Source organism: Urocampus carinirostris, chromosome 9, assembly GCF_059441175.1.
Source record: "Urocampus carinirostris isolate Australia breed hairy pipefish chromosome 9, RoL_Ucar_1.0, whole genome shotgun sequence".
Lineage (NCBI taxonomy): Eukaryota > Metazoa > Chordata > Actinopteri > Syngnathiformes > Syngnathidae > Urocampus > Urocampus carinirostris.
This window is the reverse complement of record NC_142357.1, coordinates 8,908,810-8,928,903: the sequence shown is the minus strand read 5'-3', so window position 1 is coordinate 8,928,903 and position 20,094 is coordinate 8,908,810. Positions and strand designations below refer to the sequence as shown.

Genomic DNA, 20,094 nt, shown 5'->3' with positions numbered 1-20,094 from the left:
GCAGACCCTCCCTGTCTTCGAGAGATAATGGACTTGGCGGATACTTTGCAGGTGCTATAAACATGCAAATTGTTGTTAATGTTAAGCTGCTGGTTTAAGATTTTCTGGTGGTTTAATTTCCCCAGCGTATACGGGCCAGAAGTTTAATTTTTCCATGTAGCGCTAACAGCTAATTGTGCCTCGCTTGCCGTAAACTGAAGAGGCAGGTGACACAGGTATACATCACTGATGACTGATAGCTTAGTCATTGCATGACATCTTTATTAAAAAAAATAGTGACTCAAACGGACTTCTCGTCGCCGAGTACAAACACACATTTGTACATGCTGATAGACCATCAAGTTTTGGCTTGATGCAAATGAAAATCTAATCTATAGATACAAATTAAAAAATCCCTTTGAAGACCATTTAGAGTAAAATTGAAAGATATAAAGGACATATAGTTTGCCAGCAACATCAGTTTTTTTTCCGTTATGTTGAATTCAAACAGATACCCAATCCGCTGTTACAATATTAATTTTAGTGGTCTTTGATATATTCTATTCAGACTGATAGTGACCCTCATACCAGATAGAATAGGACCGAAAATAATGAAATTTATAGTCTTTGTATGTCACAGACCAGAACGGACACAGGACTCAATAGCATATGTTTCTCAGTTTTTATTGAAAAGAGAAGGAGAGTAAGGCTTGCTTGCTTGATCCGAAGACTGACGGAAAACGGGAGTGAGCGAGGCGGGAGTGACACTTCCGTGTCGGACGGAGACAGGGGGGAATGGTAAGTCGTTTGGCCGGGGCTGGAGATCAGAGGCGATGTCGAGTTCGTAATCGGGTTCGTAGGCAGGAGGCAGGCAGGAAACGAAGCAAAATGGGTCAGGTAACAGGGGCAGGCAGAACAGGCGTAGTCAGGTCCAGAAACGGGTCAAAAACTAAGATCAGGCAGGATAAAGGTATAGCAGGAATGGAGTCGGACGGGAGTGCTCACTGAGTGGAATACAACAGCTCGCAACGATCTGACGATGACTGAGAGAAAGCCGGGGGTTTAAAAAGAGAGTTTCCACCAATCAGCTGTCCGGGCTGTTGGCGCCAATCGAGCCGCTGCAGGTGCACCAGATTGACAATCACGACATTGTAAGGAACCCTTTGTATGAAATCTCTATAAATAATGTAAGTTCAGACTTTTTGATGAAAACCCACAGAACAAACTGTAACTCCTCAAAATACAAGCCAAGTACACAGAGCAATTTGATTGGGTGAGCAGTAGAAGTGGACGGATTTGATTGGGTGAGCGGTACGGGCGGGCGGATCTCTGCACACACAGCACGCTTCCTTCTTTCTCAAACATTAGGTCATTTCTGTCAAAAGTTATGATTTTTTTTTTTTATGGAAACCAAATGCTCTCTCCGGCCGCTAGAGGGCAGTAAAGGTGTAAAAGAGCTGATTTCCAGCATGCAGACTGAGCAAGTAAGTAAGTACCAAGAAATAGACATTCTCGTTTCACAACCTGATGTGTCCATCAAGAAATATGGCGGGAAATTTAAGCACTGGTGTTTAGGTTCAACTGTGCCGAAAATGCGGCCCTCACCGAACTCTCCCGGTAATAACCAGGCCGCACGAGTGCCGGTCAACTGCAAACCCGACCTGCGAGCATGCCCCTTTTAGTCACGCTCTAGGCAACGTACAAGCACACGCTGCAATTTTTTCCATATTTTGTTTTATTTATTTCAAACCAGTACGACAATTAAGGCAAACGTAATATTTTTCATAACTCACACTTGAGTTTGTATAGCATTTTGAGTTGGTTCAGGTGTAAAACTGCATTCACGCATCTGTTAAAAGAAACCAATTAACACATTTAGAGCCAAACATGCAAATGATTTAATTGCTCATTGTTTGCGAATAAATGTGTTCTGCTTAGAAAAGATCCATTGTCATCCATGATTAGGGTAGGCTACTGAAGTAGGCTGAATGATAAAGCATAATACTTAACTTAGCCAAACCATTTTAGTTGAAATATTATTGCTGATCTGGCTCGCTTGAGAACAGAAAGCTGGATCTAGCCCCAGGGCCAAACTAAGTTTGACATCCCTGATTTACACACACTCACGTGAATCCCCATTTAAGTTAACTTCAGGCCTTATACTTTGATAGACACTTAAAGACATTCACATAAATTCACTGGCACACACACACTTTGTCTCCGTCAGAGCATCCTCTTCCCCTACATCTTCCTCTCATGTAATTCTCCCTGCAGCAAGTGCTGGCGTTCCCACAGGCCATGATTAATGTGATTGCAACCATGTTCCTTTCTTCCTTGGCACGTTCCTTCCGAAGCCACGGGGGACTCTGCTAGGGACTGATTCAGCACAGACACCCCTTCGTCCGGCCACGCCGATTGTTTCGAGAATCTTCAAGGAAGGGGGCGCATTAGTAAGGAATTAATGTCACGCAGAGATGGACTAACAGGAGCTACAGGGTCGGCACTGATAAAGCCTGCCTCGACGGGAGCGCTCGGAAAAACCTGCTTGGTTTTATCTTGGGCGAGCAGCCTGATGCACTGACGTAGTACCTGACCACATTTAACGGGACACACAATCGTGACTTGTGATTTGCATGAGTTCATGCTTGAACGCATGCAAGGCAAGTCTTCTGGGTCCATGTGTCAACATGATGTAAAGCTACAATGGTGAATACATGAATAAGGTTGCTTGCATTACAGTTACACTTTAGTTGTCATAACATACTTTGTTGTAAGCAGTTTTAGAAAAGGTTATTGTATATATTTATTTATACATTGTCTACTAAAAAAGGACATTGGTTTTCGTCTCTTGTCCTTTGCATGTTTGTTGAATTTCTGGAGATGAGAAATAAAATCAGAGGCTGGTGATGATCCACAGGAGAGTTTAATATAGAAATCTGCTCGTTGGCAAGGTTTTAAAACTGTTTTTGAAAGTAAAATTTGAACTATTTGAACCATTCAAAGTGGTTAAAAGCACGACTTATAGTTTACAGAGACAGCTTCCTGCATTTATGAAACGGTAAATACATTAGTTTTTTTCTTATCTAAAAGAAGACACATTATTTATTGAGTGTGCCTTTTACTGCAAATCCTGTGTAAGTTTATAGTGGCATGCATATGGATTGCAAAAATTGGGAATCTGGAAAAAAGTTTGGTGAAACAAACTTCATTCATTAGAAAAAAACAATATAGTTTTAATAATAAGTAAAATTGCATGAGCTAGCGTATAAATGTGAATTCATAGGTCAAAAATTTGTGTTTATTTTACATAACATAAGGCTCACCTAGAAGGAGCTTACCAATTGTCTGATTGTCTAGGGTACCCCATAATCTAAAAACCTTGTGAAAGGCGGAACTATTCAACAAAGCACGCTCCCACGTGCCCGCTGCGCTGAAGGAAAATACATCCACAAACTTTTCGTTTGCAGTTTTATGTGACATATTTACAAAATAACTCTATTTGCATCTTGTTTTGAAACCATTGTTTACGGGGGGAAAAAATGACGGTCAAAATGAGCCTCAATGATCTTGATAAGAAACTGTGGGAGGGAGAAAAGTTTAGTGGTATATTTGTTCATATGGGACACAGGCTCCGGCATTATAATTATTTCATAAATTGCATCAAATATCTAACGGTACACAGAGAAATAAAATGCGCTGAAAAATGAGCTTTTGTCCAAAGAGCTGTTTTGGCGTTTTTTCTGAATTTTGTCTTCAAACATATGGTATGGCTCTTAGGAAAAAAAATTCAAATATTTTGCTAATAAGACTCTTTGGGTCAAAATTTTTCCCGACCCCTGCACTACACAATATCGTCACCTCTAGTGGTCGAATATTACAAAATGTCCCGTGACCAAATGAATGCTAATAATGACAGTTTGTCTTTAACCAGAATGATCTCATGACCAACGTTCCCCATAATCTTCTACAGGTCTGATCGTTCACACTAAGGGGCCGGTCACACAGTCGTTTGCGGCTGAATCACGGCTAAAATTTTGCATTTTTTTTTTGCCCGTGGTTGCCCGGGATGGAAAATGCGCAAAATTGGCCAACCCGCTGTTCATCGGTGGTATGCCCGCAAAACAGACGCCGGCGACTGTTCCGCTTCCTCATCGCGTCATTTCTGCGTCATTTTCTCGTGTGGACCACGGGTATAAAAGCTCCCGAGCCGGTGTTGTGCCCAAATCCGACTCCTACGCAACACCCCCACGCCCCCACCCCCTCGCGTGAACGCGCATTCTGCTGCGATCGCTTTTGTTGTAAGCGTGCATTGACATTGGTGACTTTTTCCTCCGCGTTAACAAACGCATTTTGTAGAATACGATCGCACTTTATTGTTTAAATAAACGCGTTATATAGACTAGGATCTCCCAATTGTTATAATTAGCTCGCTTTATAGTTTTAATAAGCGTTTTATATAGAATATGATCGCTTTCGTTGGAAGCGCAGCAGAATGCGCGTTCACGCGAGCGGGGGAGGATTTACCGTTCGATTACGTTCACAACAAAAACAAAGACGGAATGGTTTAAGTTGTATTACATTTCCAACAAATGCAAGACAAAGTGGTTTTGGTTATATGTTCGCCATTACATTCCCTAAAAGTGAGATAAAACGAGGTAAAAGTGGTTGTAGTAACGAGGGGATGCAAATCTCGGCACCGGGCTGTAGAAATCATAACCGCACAAGACACAGTCCCGTGAAGATCAAGATTTCAAGCTATGGCATCATTTTTATTTTATTATCTTGAAAAGAAATGTCAAGAAATAAAAATGGATTAAGACGAGGTCACTACGCTGACGGGGATCCATGTTCACCCCCTTGACGTCTCGAGCACAACTGACGTGTGCTCGGCATTCGCGCTGTTTATACGCGGAGAAAGGCGTTTGATCGTCACACGCGTAACACGCTAATTTCACGTAATAACACCGCGATACAGGCGCAGAACATGCTATTACCATGCTCCACCCACGATTACCCGCTGAAATTTCCCGTCCTACCCATGTGTAACCACGCCCTGGCCGCGGCCAGAGCACGTCGTTCCGCGTCATTTCCGCGTCATTACCTCGTGTTGACCACGTGTGCGGCACGCGGTTTAACACGTGCTCAAACTTTTGAGCAGCTCAAAAGTTTTGCGCGCGGCCAACCTCGTGTGAATTTCCGACCGCGAGTAAAGCACTGCTGTATTTCGTCTATATGGCGGTCTCAAAACGTCCAACAGCGCCCAACGGCATCTGCTTTACGGCCAGAAATTTCTGGCCGTGGTTCAGCCTCGATACGTTCGTGTAAAGCTGTGTACCCGCGCTCTGAAAAATTGAGCAGCGCAAAACTTTTTCGCGCTGCCACCCGCGCGCGAATTTCCGACCTCGTGTTAAGCACTGCTGTATCTCGTCTGAATGGCGATCTCAATGCGTCCAATAGCGTCCGCCTCAAAGGCAGAAATTTCTGGCCGTGATTCAGCCGCAAATGTCTGTGTGACCGGCCCCTAAGTCTGTGAGCATTACTTGGAACAACGGCAAGCAACAACAATCCTGCATGTGGCAACCAAATCATTATCAAACATAACCAAAACCCGAGATCAAATCAAGTTGTATTCTGCTGGGTTCCCAGCAACACTAGTTACAGTAATATTTCAAATTTTAACAAATTGGCTAATGTAATATTGAAAAGGTTGAAATGCCCACAACTTTGACATGAGATTTACATTTTTTAAAGTATATTTTGTCACATAATACAAACATTTTGTGGATTTGTTTAGTTAGTTGCACAATAGTGAGCATTTTTAACCACACTTTTTTAGATGTAGTACAGTGTTAGGAAAAAGATTGACCTGATATATTTGCAAATTATTTGTATATGTAACACAAGATCTTTCAACAACCTACAACCCAAGAAAAATAACATATTTTTCATGTTATGTCCTTTAATTTGAACAGTCGGACATTTGACAACACGAACGACTAAAGCAATGGCAGAAACTCACTGAAAGTTACGTACAAGGTGCATCCACCGTCAGCCGTGACGATTTCCTCCATTGGGCCCGCCACCTCTCTAGTCCCCATTTCTCCTGCCGCGTGAACTCCAGCTCACAAGGATACTCACTTTTGTTTACTTAATCTCATGCTGACATTGATTTGAAAGGACACATTAAAAACACACTATAGAAGGAGCTTGCGTTGATTTTACCTGCATTCTGGCCGAATTTGCAAATTAATTGATTTCCCAAATTTGAGCGCTGATTTTTATGCGTTGGATATGTTTTCTTTTGTGCTGAGGTCTGGGCAAGCACAATTGAGCATCCGCGCAGCTTAGAGGGAACATTGATCATGACCTATGATTTTATCATACTCACAACTCTACAGTTTCATGCGTTAGACTACCGCTTTTCTTCCCTTAAAAACACCTACTGATTAAAATAAAAATTAAAAAATCAATCATTTTTAAACACCAACAAAAGATCTTGACTCGAGACTTGTATTTTAGTCTATGGCTAAGACTAAGTTTTTGTGTGTGAATAAACTACTCCGATGGCATTAGAATTCAATTTTCATAAAGGTTTTCCACTTCTGTTTACAAACAAGTACAGACCCTGCCCTACTCACGAACGAGAGGTTCTGGATGATTGTTTGTAAGTTGCTACAGTGCTATATTTCATGTGTTTAAGGTTTGTATAAGTTGTTTGTCCTAAAAAATAAGAATTTTAAAAAATGATATGCTCCATATAGATAAATAAATTTGAGTTTAACTTACTTTTGGAATGTGCACATAAAAAGGTCCTCCGTTGTAAAAGGAGGCCGAAAAAAAGAGTTCCGACCATTTCTCAACCGCATCAAGCTTTCTTATTCCACTTTCATTTCAAAAGAAACGGCTCGTCTCTTCGTTTCACTTTACACCAACCATATTGAATGGATGCACGAGATGTTAAACAATAAAAATGTCAAAGTTCTTAGCGCGCTGGCCATAGTATAGACATAGTTTAGACAGTATAGAATGTTTACACATGAATTAGGAGGAGGAAGCGGATTTTTTTTTATTCCGTGTGGATGGTGGGTGACCGCTTACAGCACCACAACACACCAGTAGCGGCGAAAAGAAGCACTATAGTAATGTGCTGTCCTTGGAAAAAGGTGCACACAATACAAAGTCTATCTTACAGCAATGTCCGGATACTTTTCGCCATCCCGAAAAAAATGTTCGTATCAACTGTTTTTCGTAAGTCGAATGGTCGTAAGTAGGGGAGCGTCCGTACACGTTTTTGTTTCTTTAATATTTTGGAAACAGATTGTGTTTTGCGCCTAATAATAGAGCCTGCAATGATATATGCCGCTTTTTAATGTCAAATGGTTGGCATGTATGCTATACAAATTCATCAGATGTATTTTCTTATACTGAAAAAAAATGCTTTACTTTTGCATTGATGTTTCCTAAAATCAAGGGACAAGAAAACAACCCTAAAAGAATGTCACCCTCACAGTGACGGGACGCGACATTTTGCCGCTGTGAAACAACACAGTGCAGCCAATCTCTGACAAAGATGGCCAGATCCATCATCTTCGTGTCACAGTCCACTTCCTGTCTTCATTTGAGCCCAGGCTTTGCGGGGGTGATGAATGTCTCTCTGTCCTCCGTCCTCTCGGGTTCACCCGCCTACGAGGTTTTTACCCCGTCTTTCGTCGCTCCTCTTTCTCCCGTGAAACGGGTAAAAATAGAGCTTCATAAATCATGCATCATCTCTCACAGCCCGACGAATGAGCAGCACAAAAGGATGGCATTAAAGAGCGGGTGTAATGTTCGGAGTGAGGTGGATGACATCAAACTCCGGCAGAAGTTGACAGCGGGATAGATTGAAGCCGCGGGGCTCTTGGCTGCCCTCTCTGTTCTCCGCGAACAGGTTGATTCGTGTTGGATTTGCGCCGAGAGGAAGAAATGAACATTAACATGCTGGGGGAGAAGGCCGCCAGACTTGTGAGGGTCGCCACGCTGGCAGAATCCGCGTTTAAAGTAGGGGTGGGCGATACGGGGGAATTTTGGTATAAATAAGAACCAATTAAATACATGATAGTGTCCATCGATACCGATCCGATTCCAATAATTCTTGTTTCGTCATGATCATTGAATAACCCTTACCTGCTTGAAATACTTTATAATTATAATAAACATGGCACAAACATTTTAGGCACTACATATTTTACTAAATAACTACATTGCAAACTTTAACAGCATAAAAAATAAATGGATAAATAGTTTCAGAACGAAAGCTAAGAGAGTCAAACATAAACCGCAATGAAAATAGGCTATATAACAATATTAACAAGACAACTAAAATATCTTCCATTGCACCATATTTTTAAAATAATGTCAGTGTTGAAACCAAAGTCTCAAGTGTCTCTTATAAACCTATTGCTTTACTGTCCAGGAAATTACAGGTTTTTGTTCAGTAACAGTAAAGTTTTTGGTTTCAGCTCTCTGCTCTCTTTCTACATGTGTTTGTCAATTAGTGATGTTGCCACAAAATCAGACCACTTTACCACACAAATTAGACCTGACATTGTCCTTTCCTATAGTTGAAAAAAAAGTTTGCGCTGTGCAGTGCTTCCTGTCAGCCTCTGTCATTTTTTAGCTTCTGGTAGGGGCGAGCGCATATGTCTGACCTTTTTTTTCTGCCTGTCAGACAGGATGCAGCAGCAGGCCAGGTACAGAGTGGTAAAAGCGTTCCTGTCAATCACAACTCAGACATAAACTTGGAGAGGGGCAGGGCACTGGGTGAGTGTGAGAAAGGCAAAGCGGCGCTTGGACGAAATTGGTGGAGAAGTAAAGTATCAATACCAGGACAATTGTATCAATCTGATCAAGTACTTGCTTAATAGCGATAATATCAATATTTGGATCGACCCACCTACCCCTAGGTTAAAGTGTTTGCGGTCTCTCGCAGCATGAGCTCAGTCAATCTGTCTTTCGCTGTTGGATGCGACTCTGAGAGCATCCCCAGAGGGACGGTTAAGTGAGAGACTAGAAATCACATGAAACCTGCAAACAAGTCACCACCCGAAAGGGAATCCCTTCCAAAGCTACTGAAGTATACATAAGAGGATTTCCTTTTTTTATAAAGTAAATGTGAGCGTAATGTCTCAATCTAACTGATCCTTCAATTCCCTGTAATATAAATACATGAGGTAAACACCTTCAAATAAGTGGAGGACTCACCCTAAAATATTTAAATAAATAAATACCAACAAATTTTAGCCATGTAAATTAATAAACACATAGATAAATAACATAATGCATGAATATATTCGCAAATATGGATCTTAATCATATATGTATGCATTTTGTCATTTATTGTGTCACTTGTTTATTTTATGTCATTCATCTTGTCATTTATTTTGTCGTGTATTTGGTCACAATAAAATGTTATTTAAAAGAGGGCGCGGGGCCAACTGGCTGAGCTTTACGCCTATTGGTTGATCAATGACTGTACTGAACAGTTATCACTGTTCAGCCAATGGGGAAAAAGCTCTTCGAATAAGACACGACAAAATACATGACAAAATAAATACCAAAATAAATAAATGACAAAACGCATTAATAAATGAATACATTGCATGTATTTACTTTTCCTTCATCTCATCTCATCTCATTAGCCGTACCGCTTATCCTCAGTAGGGTCGCGGGGGGCTGGAGCCCATCCCAGCAATCATCGGGCAGTGGGCAGCGGACACCCTGAACTGGTTGCCGGCCAATCGCAGGGCACACAGGGACAGACAACTCATTCGCTCATTCACACCTAGGGACAATTTGGACCGGCCAATTCACCTGAAATGCATGTCTTTGGAATGTGGGAGGAAACCGGAGTGCCCGGAGGAAACCCACGCAAGCACGGGGAGAACATACAAACTCCGCACAGAAAGTCTGGAGCTGGATTTGAACCCACGACAGGTTCCCATGACATGAACTGTGCCGCACAAGCGCTAACTACTGCGCCGCCGTGCTGCCCTTACTTTTCCTTATAATAACATATTACACAATGTATTAATGTGTTCATTTATTGACATGGAAAATAATTGTAGGTATTTATTTATTTCTACATACGGCAGGATCAGTCTTCTATACATATGTTTTTGTTGAAAAACGAAAGAAGACCCCCATTGCCAGAACATTTAAAACATTTTGTTATTTCGAGTGAAATCATTTTAAATTGCAAATAATTTATCTTTTTTTTGTTTTGAAAAATGACTTTTCTCTATAGTCTATGGTTGATATTCTTCAAATTAAAGTAGCTAATACATTGTAAAATTAGGAATAGTATCTATCAATTGCCATATCAGATATTTTAGGATATTTTGTGTAAATAATGTGAATAATGGGAGCACATACTGTAAGTGCCATGACTATTAAGATGTTCAAAAACATAATTTTCTTTTCTCTTCCTTAATATGAGCCTACAAAAAAATTGAGTTTTTATTAAGTATATATATTTTTATATATTATATTTTATATATTTTAAATATATTTTTTTTTTGTAAATATATTTACATACTGACAACCACTCTGCAATACTGCAACAAGTATATTATTGTGAGGCTCACATTGCTCATTATTGTATTGCAATATTTATTTTTTTGTAACATCCCTGATATTACTTTTAGAAAATAGTTAATCACTCTCAATAATTATTCTCAATATCACGACTGCCAATTAAGATTCCCAAATGCTTTTCACGCTTTACTTAGCAGGACACAGCGTACTGTCGTCTAATTAAATATTAATTTTGTTTAATGTTGTTAAAGACCCGTTTTTACTGCCTGCCTGACAATTATAGCCCTCTGCGTAAAGTGGTGTCTATTTTGAAGTGCTTCAAAAATAAACTTTGATAAGAAAATATCTTTGTTCTTTTGTCTGTAACAATAAAAAAATGCAGCGGGCCTGCTATATGAGCACTTGTAAACTTGAAAACTTGACAATTACTGTATTACTATAAGTCTCTGCGGGGTATAAGTCACACCAGCAAAAAAATGCATAATTAAGAAGGAAAAAAACAAGTATGAGTCGCACTCGGAGTATGGGTTGCATTTTCGGGGCAAATATATTTGACAAAATCGAACACCAAAAGCATACATGTCATTTTGAAAGGAAATTTAAAGGTCTGCAGAGACCCTTGATATTTCAAGAGGAGTCTGAAGACCCACTTTTTTATATTAGTGGGGATTTTACTGTCTTGTTGTATGACACTTATGTTACACATACGTGCATATCTTAGAAATGCTTGTCAGTGACAACGTAACATATTAAGAGCTTAATCCTAGCCCAAAAAGATTCTTACTAAACTATAATCTTCCCTCTAAATAGCTAAACCCAATCAAGTGTTCATCCTGTGACTTTTACCGGTAAACAACTCCTGGTAGGTTGACGATGCAACAGCTTCCTCCTTCCACTTTTAAGGTTGAAATTACCAACACAGGCCTACAGCGCCCTGTTGTGGTTACATGTGAAAATAACATGTGAAGTGATATACAGACGCTCCCCTACTTACAACCATTCTGCTTACGATAAACAAAAGATACAAACATTTTTTTCCGGATGTCTAAAAATATCGGGACATTGCTGTAAGTTAGATTTTGTATTGTGTGCACCTTTTTCAGAGTACAGAACAGCCATGTAGTGCTTCTTTTTACCGCTAATGAAGTGTGGTGTAGTGAGGGATCACCTAGCATCCACCCGAAGAAGAAATCCGCTTCCTCTTCCTAGTTTGTGTGTAAACATACTGTACTGTCTATACTATGTCTATACTATGTCCAGCGCGCCAAGAACTTTGACATTTTTATTGTTAAACAACTCGTGCATCCATTCAATATGGTTGGTGTAAAGTGTAAAGAAGAGGCGAGACGTTTCTTTTGAAACGAAAGTGGAATAAGAAAGCTTCATTCGGTTAAGAAAATAGTTGGCCGGAGAAGACCTACCTTTTTTTCGGCCACTCTCTAACACGGAGGAGGACCTCTTGAAGCCTATCTTCCAAAAGTAAGTTACACGTAACTTTATCTATTTTTATAGAGCATATTGTTTTACGAAATGTTTATTTTTTAGTACAAAACGATACAGGTTTACTTATACAAGCCTTAAACATACTTATATAAACCTTAAACATACAAAATATAGCACTAAAGCAACTTACCAACAAATTCAACTTACGAACTATTGTTCGTAAGTATGGCAGCGTCTGTACAGTACCGGTAATAAGAATTCAAAACTCAGTGACATAATGATGTGTTAATAATTTCACATAGAACTCTCACTGTAGTGTAAGTCACAACCCCTACAAATTTATTCAAAAAACTGTGACCTAAAGTCGAGAAAATACGGTAATTCTTTTCAGGTTTCTACAAGTGCAGTGGGAAAGGGCTCTAAACTCCTTTTCTACTGCAAGTACCTATTTGGCCTGCGATTTACCATGTTCTCAATTTGGAGCTGAAAGGTGAAAAAGATTCATTTCAGGTTAAATTATTAAATATTTAATCTCTCCTTTGACAATTTAAGGGGGCAAAAGTAGCAAAAAGGGAGCCAACGTTGCTGTCCTTGCAATGACACCCCTGAGCAAGGGGTGTCTTAGCAAGATTACATTGGAGCACTAACACCCTAGAACAGACTCACGACCTTGTATCGAAGCTGCTCAACACACTGACATAGCAGCTCTAATCCTGTATAGTGGAACCGGTGGGCGCCTTGAACACACATCACAGTCATCCGCTCAGCTGCGACGGTATTTAATTTTAAATGGCCATCCTGCACAGAAAGCCAGAAAGAGCAACTGCAATTTTACTGACGTGAATGCACGAGGTCAACCTGCGAATTAATAAATGATGGCTTGTGAGTGGAGACCCAGTCACTGTGGGGATTCCGGGTGTGAGTGTGAAAAGTTCACCAGATATACAAGAGCAAACACACATCCGGCTCTGGAAGAGAAACACCTCTATATTTTATGAGCACTCTACTCCTGGGCCTCAAACAAACCTGACGCCTTTATTGCAGCAGGAACTACATAGAACGGGTCACCGCTATTGGTCCGGCTTTTACCACCAAAGAAAAAGAAATGCTTGTTAAAACAATGTTCCCTGACACTTCAATCCATTCGCTTTATGACTCGGAGAATGCTGCTTTTAAACCCCAAATATACTAGCGCAGGTACATCTTCACGGATTCAAGAGGGAGTTTTTTTTCTTCTAAATGTACTTTTGTGAATGATAATATGGCTTAACTTTGGATTAGTACAGCCAGAAATGTACAACATATCAGTAGAAATAATTCGCAGACATCAACCTGAGCTTTTAAAGGCGAAAGTGCATAAAACCAAAGCTCGAGTCCTTTCAAAAAGAGAGTTAAATTTCAAAAGAACAAAAATGAATAACACGAGTTCATGAAAATTGCTGAAATAGGAAGTCCATAAAAAAGAAAGATTCAAAGTTACCACAAAATAGTGACACAACACTACAATAAACAAAATGAACTGAAAATAAATACATAGAAAGATGATTAATACGAACCAGATACACATAAACAGCTGGACAAGACATAAGGGGAAAACTGAAGCTCATTGGTGGACACACAAAAACAGGTTGACATCTTTCCCCAGGGCCATCACTACCCTAAACAAGTGCGCAACACTGTTTAAATATATCTTGCCAGTTGTATTGAAAATTGGGTTTGCTGCTTCATGTTCTTCTTTTCATTGCCCGATTGTTGCATTGCTCTATTTTCAATGCACTATCATTATGAAATAAATTGAATGAACAACTAAGGACAGTCCCTAAGCACTACCTTGTAAATATTTTACGCATTTTTCAATTTGCGGTCTCTATTACTAGTTTATCTTGTTTATCCTGGAAAGAAGCACTACAGTAATGTCCTGCACTCGGAAAAATGTGCACAACACAAAATCTAACTTACAGCAATGTCCAGATATTTTTCGACATCCTGAAAAAAATGTGTGTATGTACCATTGTTCGTAACTCGAATGTTCGTAAGCAAGTGAGGGTCTGTAATTGTGATCTTTGCCACAAAATATCAACATCTTAGTATGATGTGCCTTTTTGCGTACATTACAGACTGTGTTTGCAAGATCACAATAACGTTAAAACGATTCACATTAAATTTTAAGATTTTGTGTAAATTAATATGTATGTTTTTTTTTTTTCCCCTTCCTGTTTTGCGTGATAGGTTATTTTTTTCCAACTGTGCCCATTAGCCCTCTTGTGCCATCCTTTGGTACACTCAACTGGTTGACAGTCAACTGTCGGCCAAATATAAAGTATTCATTAGGTCTTTATAGAAAATTGAATTATTAACCTGGCATGTATTTGAAATGATCATTGCAGGGAAAAAAAAGATTCCAGTCAAGAAATTAACACATAACTTCATGATTTTGTAAGAAAATGTGAAGCAGATGGGAATTAATTTTGCTTTGAGGGAGCAGAAGTTGGTTTGTAATGAAAGTTAAGTTTTTAGATTACAGATGAAAAGACTTACAGGAGAAAATGTTTTTCTATAAAAAGGTTCTGAGTTGCTTTGTGTATTCTGTTTTTTTCTGATATGGATGTCCTAATCAGGATTTCTACCCCAGAGACTGTGACCGAATCAAATCTGTTTCACAGCCAATACTTCTAATTTTACATAAAAAATATTTTTTTCATAATCGATACTGATGCACAAAGCAATACTGTATAGTATGTCCTATCTATGGATTGATTATTTTTTTGTGATTTTTTTTGTTTTAATAAATCTATGTCCGCATTTAAATTCTGAACAGAGCACCTGAGTGCTTTAATAGCGTACAGTATACATTAAAGCTGAGATTTCATTATACTGTTTAATATAACAACCCTGAAGAAACATTGCTTTGACACAATGAGAAGTAGACTGTGTAAAACTATTAGAGCATTGTGAATTTATTTTAACCCCTTTAAAAAATTATAATCAAATTAGAATCGTTAAAACCTAAACCCCTTTGCAACAAAAGTGAGTATACCCTAATGTGAAAGTTCCTAAAGTTTGTGGTCTGATTTCTTCCAGGCTGACCCCACATATATTCAATCTCTGCAGCAATGCTGACAGCACTCCTGCTCCTATCTTTCTTAGATAGCATTTGGATGTGACGCTATGCATGTTCCCTCAGCTTCTTTGGACATCCAACACAAGCCCTGTTGTGAGTGCATCCCGATTCATAAAAATGCTGGAGGATCTTGGTCATTGTACTGCAGATCAACTTTATGGTGTTGGTAATCATCTTGTAGCCCCGGGGAGCTTTATGTAGTGCCACAATTATTTTTTTAAGGTTGCCAGATAGTTACTTGCCATGGTGTGCCATAAAGGGAGTTTCAGTGACAAGACATCATGTTCTTCAAATTAAAAAGTAGTCACATGATATTTTGTAGGGAAAATGACAATCAGTGCTTTGTTTGAAAATATAAGGGTGCAAGCGCCTTTGGAGTGTACTCACTTTTGTTGCCAAGGGTTTAGTTATTGATGGCTATATTTTGATTTTTTTTTAAGGGGAAAAATAAATTTAGTCTGCTATATATAAGCTTTACACAGACTTCTTATTATTGTGCCAAAGTGATGTGTCTTCACAAATCTCTGCAGAAATGTGAGGGGTTTACTTACTTTTGTGACATGCTGTACGTATTATATTTTGATTCAGAGTGCACCTATAGATCATGACAAATTGCTGTAACACTGTAAAAAACTACAATCCAATACAATTTGCTGTTAGTTTTTTTTGTAAATACGTCATTGCCGAAAAGAAAACTTGATGTATTCATTGTAGTCAGGATTAGCAGACAACATCCAATACCGCTGGATCGGGCCCAGTTTATGGTCACTATGATTGAACCAGAATTGTTGTGCACCATTAGAGCATCAAAAGGTTTGGGATCACTAAGAAATGTCGATACTTTGACAAATTCAAAGTTTAATTTTTTTTTTCAAATCTGTTTTTCTAACCCCCTTCAGACTCTACTTTGTATTTATTTTGCGTCTAATTAGATCAATAAAAAAATTATGAATTTTCATGGAAAACACATTTACGTCTGGGTGATCCCAACTTTTATCACCAAACATTATCACCACCCTCGCTTTGCTCGGAGGTGATGATCAGAAATTGTTTTTTTTCTGGATTGTGTAGGCGTGTATGCGACTCACCACACTACTGAGTCGGCTTCGGGCATTTACGGCGTGCTTTAGAGCCAGTTTGATCATAGCTGGAAGTCTCAGGACAACCGCCTCCATGTCCCGCTCTCCACTCATGGCTGCTGCCAACTTCCCCAAGCCATCCATGTAGTTTCTCCAGTGGGGTTGCACTTCAGCCACTCCCCCCAAGCAGCCATGCATGACCGCTTGGCAGAAGCCCCTGCAGACAGGTGGCCCAAGCAAGCCCTGGCAGTGCGGACAGTACCACAGTCTCATCAGTGTTCGGCCGCAGTCCCTGCCAAGCTTCAGGTGGTCGGTAGTGTTGACGACCTCAATGCCCAGATTCAATGCCTGGAGAAAGACCCGCGTTGCAACCAGGGAACGCGATAGACGAGTCATCATCAGTTTGGGGTAAGGGCCGAAAGCATCTGAGTCCTTCCAAGCCTCTTTGACGCACTCATCTGACAAAGACCCGCTTCCCCCGAGCAGGTGGCGATATGTCATGTGGAAAAGGCGTCCAAAAAGCACAGCTGCCATGTGGTCCACTGTGGAGTCCGAGCCAAGGATGTAAAGCGACATGTCCAGGAAAAGCTGCCCGACTGAGCTCTGGGCTCCACTTCCGAGAGCAGGGAACTCCGATTTAAGCATTGTCAGAGTAGAGTTTCGACCATGACGCAGCACCAAGTCAAAAGCCTCTGCAAGATAATAAGCAAATGGAAGAAGGGAATAATTATGTGTTATTTATATGCACAACGAAAACCATTACACCTAAATTCTTAGAGTCTTTCCAACAAGTAATTTGGCTAATTAGCAAAATTGGCTACATGCCTGTTATTGAATGAAAAAACTGAGCATATGCTGTAAAAAAGATTCTTTGAAAGAAATTAAAATCAGATGTAAAAAAAAAAAAACGTGCGTCCGTGTGAAAAAAATGACCCTCCAAAAACTGAACAGCTGCTGGTTGCAGTCGTAAGTACAGAATAAAGTCAAGGAAGTCGTAAGTGAGATGTTACCTGTATCCTAAAGGAGAAAGGCTAGTGAGGAAGGGGGAAAGAAAAATCAACGTTATTCTAGTCTTCGTCTTATCTCACAGCAGGTGATGTCTCTCTCACGGCTGGCAGCAGCCATAGTCAGAGAGGACAATAATAGCAGGGATTCTGAGCACTATTACCCAACTCCACAAGGAATTCTGCAATGAAGCTTTTGCCTGGGGAGAGCCGAGCGATGCAGAAGTTACACCCCACGGCCTACCAACCATCTGTTGGGAACGCCAACTGAGCTCAGTGGTGCCAGGAAACGCAATGGTTTGAGGACCACTGAACCGTTTTATCAGGTCCAAAAATTGGCTGTTTCCTCTTTTTCTATGTCTCATTTCTTTGAAGATGACTTGATGGGAAACATTCATTTTTGTCTTCATTTTGCATCAAAAAGTCAACTGAGACTTTTTTTGCAGCGACTTGTTCTGACAAACTGTCTCAGGAGTCTTAGAGCCAGAAAGGATTTATAAAAAAATTACACTTACCCAAAGGAGTGTAACACAATTCACAACCTTACTGATTTGAATAAAATCTTTTAATGAAACTCTGTGAAAAAAATTATATTCGGAGATCCTGGGTTTAATTCCAGATACCAGCCTGCTCCAGATTATTACCTGCAGATAAACACACCCAGTGATGTTTCATTAAATTTATTAAGTTGAATGTACGCTGGCAGACTGGTCAGCAGATCCACCTCACAGTTCTTTGGTCCTAAGTTCAATTCCAACTAAGAGCCCTGCCATGTGCAATGAGCATGTTCTCCCCGTGCCTGAGTAGGTTTTCTCCAGCCACTCCAGACACTTCCCATCTACCAAAAACATCTATAGCAGGTCGATTGGCGGGTCAGGTTTGTCCCTGGGAATGAGTGTGTAAGTGTATGGTTGTCGGAACGGCTTGCAACCAGTCCAGGGTGTCCCCCTACTTCTGTCCAAAATCAGCTCCAGTGGGCTCCTCAACCCCTGCAACCCTAGTGAGGATAAGCGTCTAGAAAATGAATTAATGAAGTACATCAACATAGAAAAAAAAGTAGGTACATGTTAATATATTTCATTGCCTGAATCCAATGGGAAGAACACAGGGGACCGTTTGTTGACTGATGGTGGTAGATTTGCAGACCTGCCTCAAAACAGCTCATCACTATTCAATCAATACGGCACTTGACATTTTTCTCTTGTGATTTTGAAAGAGAGATATTATTCTTTGCCTTAATAACAGTTCTAATAACAGTTATCTGACACCAGTCCCAATACACACTACACATCCACTAAGAAAAACACTATTACTGTGTGGTATTGTGTTTCAATGGTTATCGGGACGAAGTGGAGAAGAGCAGCTACAGTATTCATTCTCAATTCAGTTAAAGTTATCAAATCCAATGTATTTGTAAACCACTTTTCAGGCAATAAATCGGCATCCCAGACAGAAAGAATTGTTAAAACACAATATATTTTTTTTAAAGTAATAGAAACAAAATATGACAAGGCACAGACTAGCCATGTGAGGAGGGGTACCTGAGTGAGGCGTATCCACACTAATAGGGATGTCAGCAGATGGCTTCAGAATTTTCAGCCATTGAACCACACCCTACCAGTGTGCAAAAAAACAAGAAAAACATACTTCAAATAGTAAATCTATTTGATTTTACTACAATCAACCCTTCATTATCTAAATTTACGTTTTGTATTTTAATGAGTGCTAAATAGTCCTGATACTTTCTGTCACGAAATAAATAAAAATGAATAGTGGTTAGTGCCAGAATGTAGTGCATGGGTCTCGAATGTGGTGCCCACGGGCACCAAGTAGCCCCATAAGGCCGACTGAGCAGCCCGGGAATTGGTTCTGAAAATATATCACAGGTCATTGTGATTTTCTAGAACATTTGATTTATACCTGGTGTGATGCTTAGTGGTTGACTAAGCCAATTTTAAACTCTAATAATTACAACCTGGTGATAACAAAGCAATTACATAGGAACACATATTAATAACATTTTATTTTTTTAAATGTCAAGTCAAGACAAGTCATGTTTATTTGTATAGCCCTGAATTACAAAAAGTCTCAAAGGGCTGCACAGACAACAGATTATTGCAAACCACAGACTATTATGACACCATCCCCTGATCTAAAACCTACATGAGGGCAAGGAAAAAACTCAAAAACCTCAACATGAGGAAAATGAAGAAACCTTGAAAAGGGACCGCACATGAGGTGATCCCCCTTTCAGGATTACCAAGCTGCAATGGATGTTGAAATAATAAATAATACACAGATATTGTCAACATAAAATATAATGCATATCAAACTTCGTGCAATCAGGAACAAAATATAGCTTTCAGCTCCAAAAAGGTTGGGGACCCCCACTGTAGTGGTTTGACACATTTCAATACATCATTGGCATCACAAAGACATATTATTTAATTTTGTTAAATTAAAATATCAAATATAAAAGAGCTATGGATTGGGGTGTTTACACAAATAAGAACAAATTATTCTCGTGCTGGTCGCAAAAAGCAATTGTATGAAACACCCTCCTTGTAACGGATTTGTCCCTGAAATAATATTGTCACGGTCAGCACAGCGGCTGAAGGATTAGCGCGTCTGCGGCACTGTTCTGAGGTCATGGGACCAAATCCAGCTACCAGCCTTCCTGTGCGGAGTTTGCATGATCTCCCCGTGCTTGCGTGGGTTTCCTCTGGGCACTCTGGTTTCCTCCCACATTCAAAAAAACCACTGCATTTCAGGTTAACTGGCCAGTCCAAATTGTCCCTAGGTGTGAATGTGCGAGTGAGTTGTCTGTCCCTCTGGCCCTGCGAATGGCTGGTAACAAGTTCAGGGTGTCACCTGCCTGCTGCCCGAAGAGAGCTAA

The 20,094-nt window shown here is 40.0% G+C and overlaps 1 protein-coding gene across 5 annotated transcripts in view; it reads right to left on the bottom strand.

Annotated features, from left to right (window-relative positions):
- gpc3 (glypican 3) overlaps positions 1–20,094 on the bottom strand; it is a 240,426-nt gene that overhangs the window by 112,725 nt on the left and 107,607 nt on the right. For all 5 annotated transcript variants that reach the window (XM_088344465.1, XM_088344462.1, XM_088344466.1 and 2 more), the window contains exon 3: positions 16,204–16,886. In XM_088344465.1, coding sequence (XP_088200591.1) covers positions 16,204–16,886 — 683 coding nt within the window. The remainder of the gene's footprint in view (positions 1–16,203; positions 16,887–20,094) is intronic.